Genomic DNA, 13,639 nt, shown 5'->3' with positions numbered 1-13,639 from the left:
CACATTAGAAGTATTAGAAGTATTATTCACGATTAAAAGTAGGAGAAAATAGGATGCCAACTGATGGCAATCGCGTAAGATTATTACCAGTGAGAAATAAGATTTGAGAATGGAATTGATTTAAAAACATTTTGTTTTGAAGACATTGCAGTTAGTTATACTAATGCAGAATGGATGTCAGAAAGAATCATTGTAGCTGCTAAAAATGATGAATATGCGATTACTTAAAGTAGAACACAGATTAAGAACATACAATTCTATAGATCAAGTATTAGGTCGTCAAGTATAAAATTTGTAGTAAGGTATATGGTAAACTTTGACAGCTGCTCATTTTGCGCCATTATTATATTTTGACAAACTTTATTTTTTGTTAGAAAGCTGACACATCTATTTCTTTATCCTTACTCATTTTACTCTTTATAAAATATTTATAAATCGTTTTTTGTTTTTTGTTTTTTGTTGTTTTTTTTTTGCTGTTTTTGTTTAGAGATGGATAAGTCGGAAATTCGTACAGTTTTGAAAAATGAATTCTTGCATGGAAATACAGCATCACAAGTAGCTCGGAATATTAATAGATTGTTTCATTCTAATGTTATTACACAACAGACGGTAGCAAATTGGTTTGCAAAATTTCATTCTGGTAACTTTGACCTCACAAATGAGCAACGCGGTCGACCAGAAACAAAGGTGGATAATGACGAACTGAAAGCCACCGTCGAGTCAGATCAGTCTCAAAGTTCCCGCGAATTATCGTTGTTGTTTGGTGTTAGACAGCAAACAATATTGACTCACCTAGTTTAAATCGGCAAAGTGAAAAAGTTGGATTAGTGGGTTCCTCTTGAACTCAATGAAAATCGGAAACAGCTACGTTTGGAAGCCTGCATTATGCTCTTTCTTGCCACAGAAATGAGTCATTTTTGAATCGAATTGTAACATGTGATGAGAATTGGATCCAATACAACAACCGTAAACATTCAGCACAATGGCTGGACAAAGACGAGCCACCAAAACACAGTCCAAAATGCAAAATTCATCAAAAGAAACTGATTGTGTATGTTTGGTGGTCTGGCGCAGGTGTGATCCATTATGATTTCATTAAACCTGGCTCATCAATCACGGCCGAAGTATACTGCAGCCAACTGGACCAAATGATGCAGAAAATTACAAGAAAAAGAAACAGCCTAGATTAGTCAACAGATCCACTCCTATTTTATTTCAAGACTACGCCAGACCACACATCGCACAAATGACATTGGCGAAACTTCAGGAGTTGGAGTTGGAAGTTCTCCATCATCCACCATAATCATTTGATCTTACCCCCACTGACTACCACTTCTTCCAGAATTTGGATAACTTTTGATACGGAAAAAAATTAATTCCGACGTTGCTGTAAAACAGGCCTTCTAAGACTTTATTGACTCTAGACTGCCAGGCTTTTATAGTTCTGGGCTGGACAAGCTACCGCTGAAATGGCAAAAGTGTATTGACAATATGGGTGCATACTTTGATGAATAAAACTATTCCTTTTATCTATAAAACGTTAGCAAACATTTTTCTTTTCTACAAATTTCATACTTGACCACTTAATAGCAGATACAAATGAAGAGGTAGATTTTCCGGTTGATTTCTTAAAATCATTAGAAATATCGGGATTTCCACCACATGAATTGAATTAGAAGAAAGGCGCTCCGATTTACAAATTCCACAGTTATGCATTAACGAGGTTAATAGTGGAATCTCTTACAAATAATGTAAATGAAGCAAAAATACTAAATGGAATGTACAAAAATGAATTAGTATAATTAACAAGAATTAAATTAAATACAGAGGAGACAGTGAGGTTTATAAGATTGCAATTTCCATATCCTTTGCTATGACAATAAATAAATCGCAAGTCCATTTAAAGACGCTGGTATCAATTTTTAAAATGAAGTATTTTCTCAAGGACAACTATATGTATCACTTTCGAGAATGGGAGATCCTAATAACATTTATTTCACAAAAGATGAAGGCTACGAGCTGGCAGAAACGTTAGCACGCCGGTCGAACTGCTTCGCGGTATAACGGCTCTGTGAATTATTGTGAATTATTGTGAATACGGTTGTGTTACTTTGTGAAAACTGTCTCGGTGAATAATTGTGATTTTTGTGGAATTATTACGGTTGCATGTCACGTGAGCTGCTGCATTTTTCCCAGCTATGGCAAGTGGTAGTGTGTCCAGTATGGGGAGCTACGCCAAAGCCACTGCGGTGAGGAAGCCAGTGCCGCTAGAAACCAAGTTAATCAAGTTGGATATGGAGGAGGTGACGGAAGAGGAAATCGAGGAGTGCCTGGGGGAAATTGTGAATGAAGCCATGTACATCGGGAGAGGAAGAAAGTTCGGTACGGTAGAGGTGAGGTTCGCCACTATAGAAGAGGCAACCAAGCATGCGACCAACATTTTAAGAAGTACAAAAATAGCATTACTACCAAGTTATAGAGGAAGAAGAAGTGTGAGAATAAGAATTCCGAGAGTGCCACCAGAAATTAAACCGGAGTGGTTGGTTGCAACAGTTCTGGCTGAAACCAAGGAGGATCCGGAATTGGGACCAGTGGCGGAAACAAAAGTGCACAACTGATGGGGATTTGGACTCGAAATGTGGCTTTTTGCCACATTTGAGGACATAGAAAGAATTCCCTACCAGATAGAAGTGGAAGACGAGAGAACGTTAAATGTCGTAGTCGAGGGATGAAAACCAAATGCCCCTATATGACTTCACACAGCCACAGCAAGAGAAAGCACAAGCAGAAGAGGAAAACATTGTAGACCACACTGAGGAAATGAAAGAGAGACAGAAGTGTGAAACAGAGGAAACAAAAAAGAAGAACGAAAATGGTGCTACTAACCATAAAAAGCGAAAGAAAAATAAGTCAAAGGAACGGTCAACAGAAAACATAAAAGAGATAGAAAAGCCAGAAATTAATAATGTACAAGAAGAGGAGGAGAGAACGGATAAAGATGTTAAATACAAGGGAGTTTTGATGGTGGTAACAGTAACTATGGATGAAGTTGTAATGAATGTAAGAGTGGAGGGCAGGATACCGCGCTGTTTCAAATGTGGTCAGAAGGGCCACATATGAGCAAAATGCCCTCCACCAGAGAAAGGAGAGGAAGAAATTCACCCTCCACCAGACAAAAGAGTGGAGGAAGTGCGATTAGAAAGCAGTAAGGAGAAGACACAGGAAAGGCCCCGGGAAGAACAAGAGGAGGACGAATGGATTCTAGAAAAAGAAGAAGAATAGGAAAAGAGGAAGAATAGGAAAAGAGAAGAAAGAGAAGGAAGAGAAAAAAGGCAAATCCAATACAAACAGAAATTCACTACCCAAGGCCCATCCATACCCTCTCTGTCCCACCGTCACCCTGCAGACACTAAGCCTTCCCATTCCCTTCCATCACAAAAACAAAAGAAAAGAGTAAATTCAGACAATGCCTCAAAAATCTCCCCTCCCCCCCCCGCTAGTGGATGTTTTGCGTGTATAATTTATGACGATGACCTGTTTGAAAAGGCTATTGAATGGGAAAACACGGTGCATGTTGGTGCGGAAGGTGTGAGAGGTGTGGTGCTACTATTATCGGCAGTGCAAAAGATGGATATAGAGAGACATAATGTGGATTATGAAATGTGGGAAGTTAACTTCGATAAGGAGAAGCTACTACAGTTTGTTCAGTCTGAAGAACTGATAGAGAGATCTGGGTTGGACATAATGGAATATAGGGGAAAGGAAGCAAGTGGTGTTGCCTGAGGGGGCGGGTAACACCATTTCCATCTTTACATTTATCCATCTTTCATTATATCATACGTTTTTATTTATTTCATATTTTGTTTTAATTGTACATTTTTTATGTGTCCCCAATGTAATTGTATGTCCCTCTTTGTCGGCCCCTCGAGGGTAATAAAGAAATATAATCACTGTTACTTCCGTCTTTATCAACAGTAAATAATCAGTTCTAGTGGGTGGTGTCTCCACCAACCAAATCCGTTTCGTTCTTACAATTCTCCTGTTGTTACTACGCATTACTTTTCTCTGTGTTTTGTTTGATTGAAGTACTGTGGTGAGTTGGTGTTACTGTTTTGTTAAAAAGAACTGTTGATTGCTTTTTGAAAGTTGCTTGTTGAAATTCCCCCTCGAGGGGGAATTATTGTTATTATATATTGTGGCTTTTAAGCCAATTTTGTGCAAAAAAAAAAATGGAAACTCCTTTGGTTTCACCAATTTCGTACTCACCTGTGTCTGAAGCAGGTGAAGAATGAATTTCAGCGGCAGTGACGCCGAGAGAATTGAGCATTTTTGAAGGAAGAAAATCACCGGCAGTATCGCCAAAAAAGTTCGCCGCGGTAGCGGGAAGAAAAGAAACGCAGTTGAACACGGAGAGAAGCAATCTACAAAGATACATGTCAATACTAAAAAAAGAGTGGTCTGAAATTCAAGTGGCCACTCCAGAAGAAACAACTGTCATAGTTCACAAGAGGAGAATCTTATATAAAACGTACAACATTGGAAAAAAAGGGATATATAAAACAGAAGAGAAAATTGTAGAAAAATGCCTAAAACTTATTTGGCCTGATATTACGTACATCAACCGTGGTAAAAGATTTGGAACAGTCGAAGTGAGGTTTAGGTCTGAGGAATCAGCCAAGAAGTACTCCTCGGAGACCCTCAGAACGGAGGAGGTGGTCCTTCTTCCCGTATATATGGGAAGAAGAACGTCAAAGGTGAAAGTAAACAAACATCTGCGAACCTGCTCTTTTCTAATTCCCTGTCCATAGCCTCAACAGCCCTTAACGACTCCTCCTCGGATGATGACAACCCAGACCCGCTACGGTCTGAGTAAAAGGAATTCCTTCTACTTTTATTAGCCATACTCTCAAAGAGAGAAAGCACGACTACGCCGCTGCAAAGTAGCACACAACAAACAAAACAATCCTTCACCAAAGCAAACCAACAGAAAAATAAACTTACACGTTCTTCGTTCAAAAGCCAGACGGAAGTAACAGTGATTAATGGGAGAAACGTAACGCGAGTATTTCAATTTTTTGAGTTGTAAAACCGTTAAAATGTATACATGATGTTTAAGTAAAAGTGGAAAACTGGATAAATGTAACCACCCGACTTCGGGGGTCGAGTGGACATTGCACCTCATTTTTTCATTCTTGTATATTATCATTTTATTTTAAATTTTATTTTACTATTTATCATTCGCTTTTGTAATTTTTAGTTCCCCGATTTTATGCTTGTTGCGTTTTGTGCTGTCTTTGTTTTGTGATATCCTATAAAAACTCTTTTTATAGCCTTTTTTGTATAGCGTTTGTCTTTACGTTCTGAGTTCAAATTCCGCCGAGGTCGACTTTGCCTTTAATCCTTTCGGGGTCGATAAATTAAGTACCAGTTGCATACTGTGGTCGATCTAATCGACTGACACCCTCCCCCATGATTTCGAACCTTGTGCCTGGAGTACAAAAGAATATTGTTTCCTTCTAAGGTGGCGAGCTGATAGAATCGTTAGCACACCGGGTGAAATGCTTAGCGGCATTTCGTCTGTCTTTACGTTCTGAGTTCAAATTCCGCCGAGGTCGACTTTGCCTTTCATCTTTTCGGGGGTCGATAAATTGAGTACCAATTGCATACTGCGGTCGATCTAATCTACTGGCCCCCTCCCCAAAATGTTGTGCCTTGTGCATAGAGTAAAAAGAATAAATAAGTCCAAACATTTAAAGAAGTTGGCATCAATCTTAATAATGAAGAATTTCTCATGGACTTCCAACTCCAACTGCTGCATTTTCGCCAATGTCACTTGTGCGATGTGTGGTCTGGAGTTGATCTGTTTACTAATCTAAGGTGTTTTGTAAGTTTCTGCATCATTTCGTCCAGTTGGCTGCAGTATACTTCGGCCGTCATTGATGAACTAGGTTTATGTATCACTTTCGAGAAATGGGAGATCCTATTAACATTTATTATTTCACAAAAGATGAAGGCTACGAGCTGGCAGAATCGATAGCACGCCGGTCGAACTGCTTCGCGGTATAACGGCTCTGTGAATTGTTGTGAATTATTGTGAATACTGTTGTGTTACTTTGTGAAAACTGTCTCGGTGAATAATTGTGATTTTTGTGGAATTATTACGGTTGCATGTCACGTGAGCTGCTGCATTTTCCCCAGCTATGGCAAGTGATAGTGTGTCCAGTATGGAGAGCTACGCCAAGGCTACTGCGGTGAGGAAACCAGTGCCGCTAGAAACCAAGTTAATCAAGTTGGATATGGAGGAGGTGACCAGAAGCAGGAATTTGATGGAAGTTGAGGGAAACTCGTACAAATTGTGTCCCCCAAAAGAGAGGTTCAACATTTGGAACAGTAGAAGTGAGGTTTCGTAATGCAGCAAGGAAACATGCAGCGTCAACAATTAGGAGCGAAGAAGTGGTGCTGTTGCCCACGTATAGAGGCATGAGAGCAACAAGCGTCACGGTTGAAGGAATCCCACCGGAGATTAATGTGACTTTGGTGGCAGATGCGGTCCTCTGTGGTAATGAGGACAAAATAGTAGTGCTCAAGGCCAAGAAAAAATAGTTCGTTAACTGGTCAATCACTGGAGATGATAGTCCAAGGGTCAAAAGAAACGGTAGAAAAGATTATAGAAACAATAACCATGGAAGAAACAATTATGACTGTCAGGATGGAAGGAAGAGTTCCACGTTGCTTTAAATGTGGCCTGAAAGGACACATAAGAGCAGAATGTACATCAAAGCCAAGAAAAAAGCGACCAGAAAATACGGAAGAGAAGATAGAAGAGAGCCACAGAAAGAAAGTAACCGAAAAAGAAAAGGAAGTAGCGGAAATAGGAAAAAATAAATGGGAAAATGTAATAGGAAAAAAACGAAAGAAGGCAAGTGAACTAAACTGTAACCCACATTCCACACCCTCTCAGACCGACCCACTTCCTGCAGACACTAGGCCTATCCATTCCCATCCGACACAAAAACAAGAGGCAAACACATACAAAGAAACACAAAACCCTTCCCCCAAGTCAAAACAGAGAAGGAAAAATTGTAGGATTCATATGTTGCTTAGCGACGAACTGCTAAGGGATACGGTGGAATGGGACATAAAGTGTAATGGAACTGCGGGGTATGATAATGTGGAGGGACATCACTTGTGTGTAATACTAGACAAAAAACAAGAGGAAACAATACAAGAGTATATGGTTGGATTTTATTTTTGGGAAGTGGACTGCAGTTTGAGATCATTCTCAGGATTTACTACATACGATAGGTGGTTGGAGGAAACAGGTATCGATGTGTTAGAAGGGTCAGGATTTAAAAAGTAGAAAATGAAGTCACTCTTAAGTGGGGCGAGTGGTTCCATTTCCATTTTATCATTTTCATGTATTCACGTTTTCTTTGTCACCTCTATGTTAGCCAGCATGGGTAATAAAGAAACAGGTATTTCGTTTATCTCTTTTGTTACTTACGCGTCGCAGATGTATTCGTGGTGAACATTACTGTTTCTTAGTGTTAATATTGCTAATAATTACTGTGCTGTTTCTAATGACTGCTGTTTCTTGTTAAATTGTTGAATTTCTTAATTATAGGAGTTTTTATTTGAAAACATTAAGTGCTAGTAGAAAGCACGCGTTGTTCATTCCCCCGTTGGGAGGAAGAATGTCGTCTAGCAAGATGACCAACTGTTGGAACAGAAATGTTTATTTCTCCAGTTGAAAGGAAGAATTACATGATGTCTGAAGAGGAACCAACTACGAGCAAAGAAATAACGAATTTCCCCGAAAATGGAATTTTTGATTCCCCCGTTGCAAAAAAGAATAACAAAATGTATGACTTATTTGGAGTGTGTCTGAAAGCTCGTCAGAACTTTCACTAGAAGAATTCCCGAGTTTGCCAAAAAACAAAAGTATTGTGTCCAAAAGAATAGCTGATGCACCTAGCATCCAAACTGAACAACCAAAAACAGAAAAAAAAAGCTTTGCGTTGGCAGCTAGGGATGGAACCCAGCTGCTTTCGACGAATAAGTGAGATTTAATGAAATACAGTGAAATGAGGCAAATAAATGATAACGTGGTTAAAATACAACCACCAGAGTAATTACTACTAGAAGAAAAACAGAAAATAATAAAGTATAAAACTTACTGTTTGCAAAAGAGGAAAAGTGAGAAAATTACAGAAGAGAAGATAGAGAGTTGTCTGAAGCCAATCTGGAGCGACGTAGTTTATCTGACTAGGAGCAGGAAATTTGGTACGGTGGAAATAAGGTTTACCAACAAAGAAATTGCACAAAAACATTCAGTAGAAACGCTGAAAACGGATTACGTGGCACTCATCCCCACCTATATGGGAACGAGAACGTCAAGAATTAAAATAACAAGGGTCACACCAGAAGTGGATCCTAGGTGGTTGGTGGCGGCAGTCCGAATCAGACCGGAAGAGAAAATTACCCTCCTCCAGGCTGCCGCTACCGAAAACGCTAACTGGACTTGTTAAACAGTTAGTCTCCTCATCCAGGCTGACCCTAAAATAATTGAACAACGACCAAAAAAGACTGCCAGAAGAGAAAAAGAGGAGAAAGGCATAATAGCCGTATGCACTTAAGATACTGAGCTAATGAGAGACATTCAATTATTTAAGACTGCAAAAAAAATAGATAACCTTTCGGAGAAATATAACAATTATGACGTGTATGAAGTCTCAAATACGACTCATATGATTTTACAAAACAAATACCGTAAGTCAGTATCATCTATGAGACTGGACTTCATAAGTCTATATTTAATGGATTACCAGCCCCAGTCCCGCGAGATAAGGAAAAGGTCGTGACTTTCGCTCCACCTAATAATTCTGTGTCGGTAATAAGACGGGATTTTAACAAATCTATTTCCTGCCACTTCCGACCCTGTATCCACAGTTTTTTCTAGTCAGCTGCAGTGATCACAAGATGGTTACCTGTAAACTGACAATAGATACGTTACATAGCCAGGGATCTGGCTACTGGAAACTCAAAACGTCCCTTTTGGCGATTGAGGAGTACAGAAAGCGGATCGAGATATTAATACAGAGGTCATTAACAGGTACCATCATTAAGAACAAATGGTGGTACACGCTAAAAAGAGCCATCAAATATGAGTCTTTTAGGTTTAACATAAATTTAGCTAAAAAGGAACGTAGAATAGGAGATGGTTTAGTTAAGGAATTAGAAGCCTGGAGGACTGGTAATGCGGACCAAGCAAGGTGGAAAACACTGGAGTTAAACGAGTATCTTGAAGCCCAACACATGGGAAGTATTGCCAGAGCTAAGTTACGTGCGATGGGAAGGGAAGGAATCAAGGCCGCTGGATGGGCCAGAGTGGTGGAAGCTCGACAAGGAAATAATTCCACTCTACGGTCTTTGACGAATCATAATGGCATATTGATAAACGAACACGAGAAATGGTGTGAGGCCTTTCGGAAGTACTTCGCCCAGCTATTAGTGGGTGACGGTGGTTCTGGTAATGGGAGAGCCTCGAGGACATTCTTGTCGGTCTGCCGTGTCTTTCAGGGTCGGATGCGGAGGCAAGTCGATGCCTTCAGACAGCGCTGTTGGGCGCTGGACGAAGGGACCGGTTAAGTTTCTGGGAGTTTGGTTTGGACCAGGCCTCCAGAGAGAGAAGAACTGGACGAGCTATTGAGCAGGGTGGCTGCAGTAGTCAAGACCTGGTCTTGGCGGTGGCTATCCCTGAAATGGTGGGTGGAGGTGGCCAATGTGTTTATCGCATCGGTCATTACCTACCGCCTGACCGTCGTGCCCTGTCCGGATTTGTGGTTGATCAGGTTGGAGAGACAGCTCTTTCACTTTTTGTGGAAGTGCAGGCCGCCACTTGTGAAACGCTCTATCTGTTATCAGAAGCCGTTAAAAGGATGTTTAGGGATGCATTGGTTAATGATGCGCAGGCATGCGTTGAGATTGAGGCACCTCTCGGGTGTGGTCTCTGCTGGCCAGACAAATGTTCCCCGAGTTCAAAAGTTTTTGCGAACAGGAAGCCTGGTGTTCTCGTAAACTGAGGTCGAGTAAGTGACATATGGAGTGTCGTAAGGCCCTCCTGACATTCCGGCGCTCGGGCAACGCCAGCGGTTGGGGTTCCACACGGATTTTATATAGTGGGCTGGGTTAGTCTGAATGCGAAATGGCCTGGGGGCGACTCTAAGTCTCGGGTTTATTCAACTGGACAGCCTGTTTCACCGTACATTCGGGTTGAGAACGTTGGACAACTACCAAAATCCCTAACCTGGCAATGCTACAGAGGTGCCTTGCCCGTTTGGGATAAGCTCGCAAGACACAGTAAGCGTCAGTCGCCGACTTGTCCAAGATGCGGGGGAGACAGGGAAACTGTCTCTCACGCTATTGTTCAGTGTCCGGAGATATCTGAAATGTGGGCTTATGCTGAACACTTGTTGTCCGGCGAAGGAAGAGTACACCTGTTGACTGAGTCAATTATAAAAATTGACCCACCGGGAGTTTTAACAAACGAAGGTAAGAATTGTTTTCTCACGGTTGTAGCAATAGCGAAAGAGGCAGCATGGAAGTCTAGGATAAAAGGAATTAAGACAGGCAACTTTATCTCTGGCCACAATTTACGATCATTTTTTTACTTTTCATTTGAAAAGGAAAGTGTGGCTGGAGAGATGTCTGTCGGAGTGTACGTTCCAAAAGAGATGGAAGCATGTTGCACGAGTGTTGTGCGTGCAAGGAACCGTGTGAATAGTCGGAAAAAAAAAAGGTGCCATCGATAGATCAGGGCTTGTGTGGTTGGAGCGTGGTCTGATCATCGCTTCATTTGTGTTGTCTAACGTACTGTTAATATCATTCGATTTTTTATATTTTATATAATTTTTAATGTCATATTTTATGTAAAATATTCGCATCACTGATCCAAATCAGTTGTTTTGTACCATTGTATGTTTAGCCCCCCCCCCCCCCGTGGGCAATAGAGAAATTGAAATTGGTATTTCGTCTGTCTTTCCGTTTTGAGATCAAATTCCGCCGAGGTCGACTTTGCTTTTATCCTTTCGGATTCGATAAATTAAGTACCAGTTGCGTTCTGGGGTCGATGTATTTGACTGGCCCACTCTCCAAAAACTTCGGGCCTTGTTCCTTGAGTAGAAAATTTTGAGTTGGATGAGATGTTATTATTGTAAAATTAATTAATCATATTTTTTAAATTCAAATTATTTACATTATATTTGCGAGTCAAGGAAATTTTTTAATATAATTCACTTGATAATTTTACCATTGATTTTATTCTTTAAATTTTTAATCGATTTCAACTTATCGAGTTCTTTTCTATATTCTAAACAATAAGCCAAGTGCAGAATACTTTCTGTGAAGGAGAATCGACCGGATTTGTGAAGTAATTAATATTTTTCGTTCCCAGAAAACATTGAAATTTACCAATGCCACTCAGAGTATTTGTTCAAAAGGGAAAACACTTAGCAACATCAGAACATTAAGTTTTTCTGAATTTTGTGGAAATGTGACCTGCCGATTTAGTATTGGCAACATATTCAGGGAACGCCGATGGTTGCACTTTGAGAGTAAGTGAGCAATTTCATAATTTGAAAGAATTCATTGAAAATTGTTTTCAATTCGTTCATCAGCAACATCAACACCATTTTCAACATCATCATCACTTAATGGCCGTTTTCCAAGCTGGCATGGGTTAGACGAATTGACTGGAGATGCTAAGTCAGAGAGCTGTATCAGACTCCGAACGCTGCCAAGTCAGAGAGATGCATCTCAGCATTCGTAATTAAAAAAAAAAATTTTTTAATTTGTTTTTTAAAATCGAACAAAAAAAAAACCCTTTGTAAATCTTCTTAAATTACCTCTGATGAGAGAAATGTGGATGATTGTTATGGCTGAAATAATTCGTCCATCTCAAAAGGCAGCGAGCTGGCAGAATCGTTAGTACGTCAGGCGAAATGGCTAGCGGTATTTCGTCTGTCTCTTTTGTTTCTTGCGCGTCGCAGATGTATTCGTGGTCAACATTACTGTTTCTTAGTGTTAATATTGCGGATCTTTTTTAAAACGGGGGCCACATTTTTCATTAATGTTTTACGTAGTGTTTTTGGTACGGAAAGACTTTCAAACTTCGTATACTTATCTATTTTGTGTTATAGAACAGAAAAATATTTTTGTATTCGAATTTATTTCATGTAAAAAATTATCTTATTTCGATAATTTCAACCAATCACTGACAAGTATTCAGTTGTTTACATTTACTCCTTTGGCTGATTAAGCGGTGTAAAGCGTATTTAATTTCCATAGCTTCGTTTTATTTGCTTTTTTCTTTTTAAATTTGCTGTTTTACCCTAACCCTAACCCTATCACCGATAGAATTGCTTCAGAATCGTTTGTTTATGTAGCCGGCACTTAATGTATATCGGTTGAATAGACGTCAGTGATTGGTTGAAATTACAGAAATACGACAACTTTAACATGGAATAACTTAGGGGTTTCTTTTTTTTAAAGAAGACTAAGAGAAAAAGATGTTTTATATGACACATTCTACCAGTGTTCCAAGTTTCAAAGTGTTTCGTTAATGAAAAATGTGGCCCCCGTTTTAAAAAAGATCCAATATTGCTAATAACTACTGTGCTGTTTCTAATGACTGCTGTTTCTTGTTAAATTGTTGAATTTCTTAATTATAGGAGTTTTTATTTGAAAACATTAAGTGCTAGTAGAAAGCACGCGTTGTTCATTCCCCCGTTGGGAGGAAGAATGTCGTCTAGCAAGATGACCAACTGTTGGAACAGAAATGTTTATTTCTCCAGTTGAAAGGAAGAATTACATGATGTCTGAAGAGGAACCAACTACGAGCAAAGAAATAACGAATTTCCCCGAAAATGGAATTTTTGATTCCCCCGTTGCAAAAAAGAATAACAAAATGTATGACTTATTTGGAGATTTGTCTGAAAGCTCGTCAGAACTTTCACTAGAAGAATTCCCGAGTTTGCCAAAAAACAAAAGTATTGTGTCCAAAAGAATAGCTGATGCACCTAGCATCCAAACTGAACAACCAAAAACAGAAAAAAAAAGCTTTGCGTTGGCAGCTAGGGATGGAACCCAGCTGCTTTCGACGAATAAGTGAGATTTAATGAAATACAGTGAAATGAGGCAAATAAATGATAACGTGGTTAAAATACAACCACCAGAGTAATTACTACTAGAAGAAAAACAGAAAATAATAAAGTATAAAACTTAGTGTTTGCAAAAGAGGAAAAGTGAGAAACTTACAGAAGAGAAGATAGAGAGGTGCCTGAAGCCAATCTGGAGCGACGTAGTTTATCTGACAAGGAGCAGGAAATTTGGTACGGTGAAATAAGGTTTACCAACAAAGAAATTGCACAAAAACATTCAGTAGAAACGCTGAAAACGGATTACGTGGCACTCATCCCCACCTATATGGGAACGAGAACGTCAAGAATTAAAATAACAAGGGTCACACCAGAAGTGGATCCTAGGTGGTTGGTGGCGGCAGCCCGAATCAGACCGGAAGAGAAAATTACCCTCCTCCAGGCTGCCGCTACCGAAAACGCTAACTGGACTTGTTAAACAGTTA

General features: G+C 39.7%; 1 protein-coding gene across 7 annotated transcripts in view; it reads left to right on the top strand.

The window, feature by feature from the left end:
- LOC149130143 (uncharacterized) overlaps positions 1-12,814 on the top strand; it is a 70,174-nt gene extending 57,360 nt beyond the window's left edge. For 6 of the 7 annotated variants that reach the window (XM_089346547.1, XM_089346548.1, XM_089346546.1 and 3 more), the window contains 2 exons: positions 11,453-11,612; positions 12,729-12,814. In XM_089346547.1, the coding sequence (XP_089202673.1) occupies positions 11,453-11,612; positions 12,729-12,742 (174 nt within the window). In that variant the 3' untranslated portion in view covers positions 12,743-12,814. Of the gene's footprint in view, positions 1-11,380; positions 11,420-11,452; positions 11,613-12,728 lie in introns of those variants that run through there. The other variant, XM_089346549.1, reaches the window with a different exon arrangement.
- Positions 12,815-13,639: the final 825 nt, after the last annotated feature.

The sequence above is a fragment of the Octopus bimaculoides genome, chromosome 30 (assembly GCF_046866305.1).
Source record: "Octopus bimaculoides isolate indiv1 chromosome 30, ASM4686630v1, whole genome shotgun sequence".
NCBI classification, from domain to species: Eukaryota; Metazoa; Mollusca; class Cephalopoda; order Octopoda; family Octopodidae; genus Octopus; species Octopus bimaculoides.
Note: the sequence above shows the minus strand (reverse complement) of the source record. Positions and strands in the feature narration are given on the sequence as shown.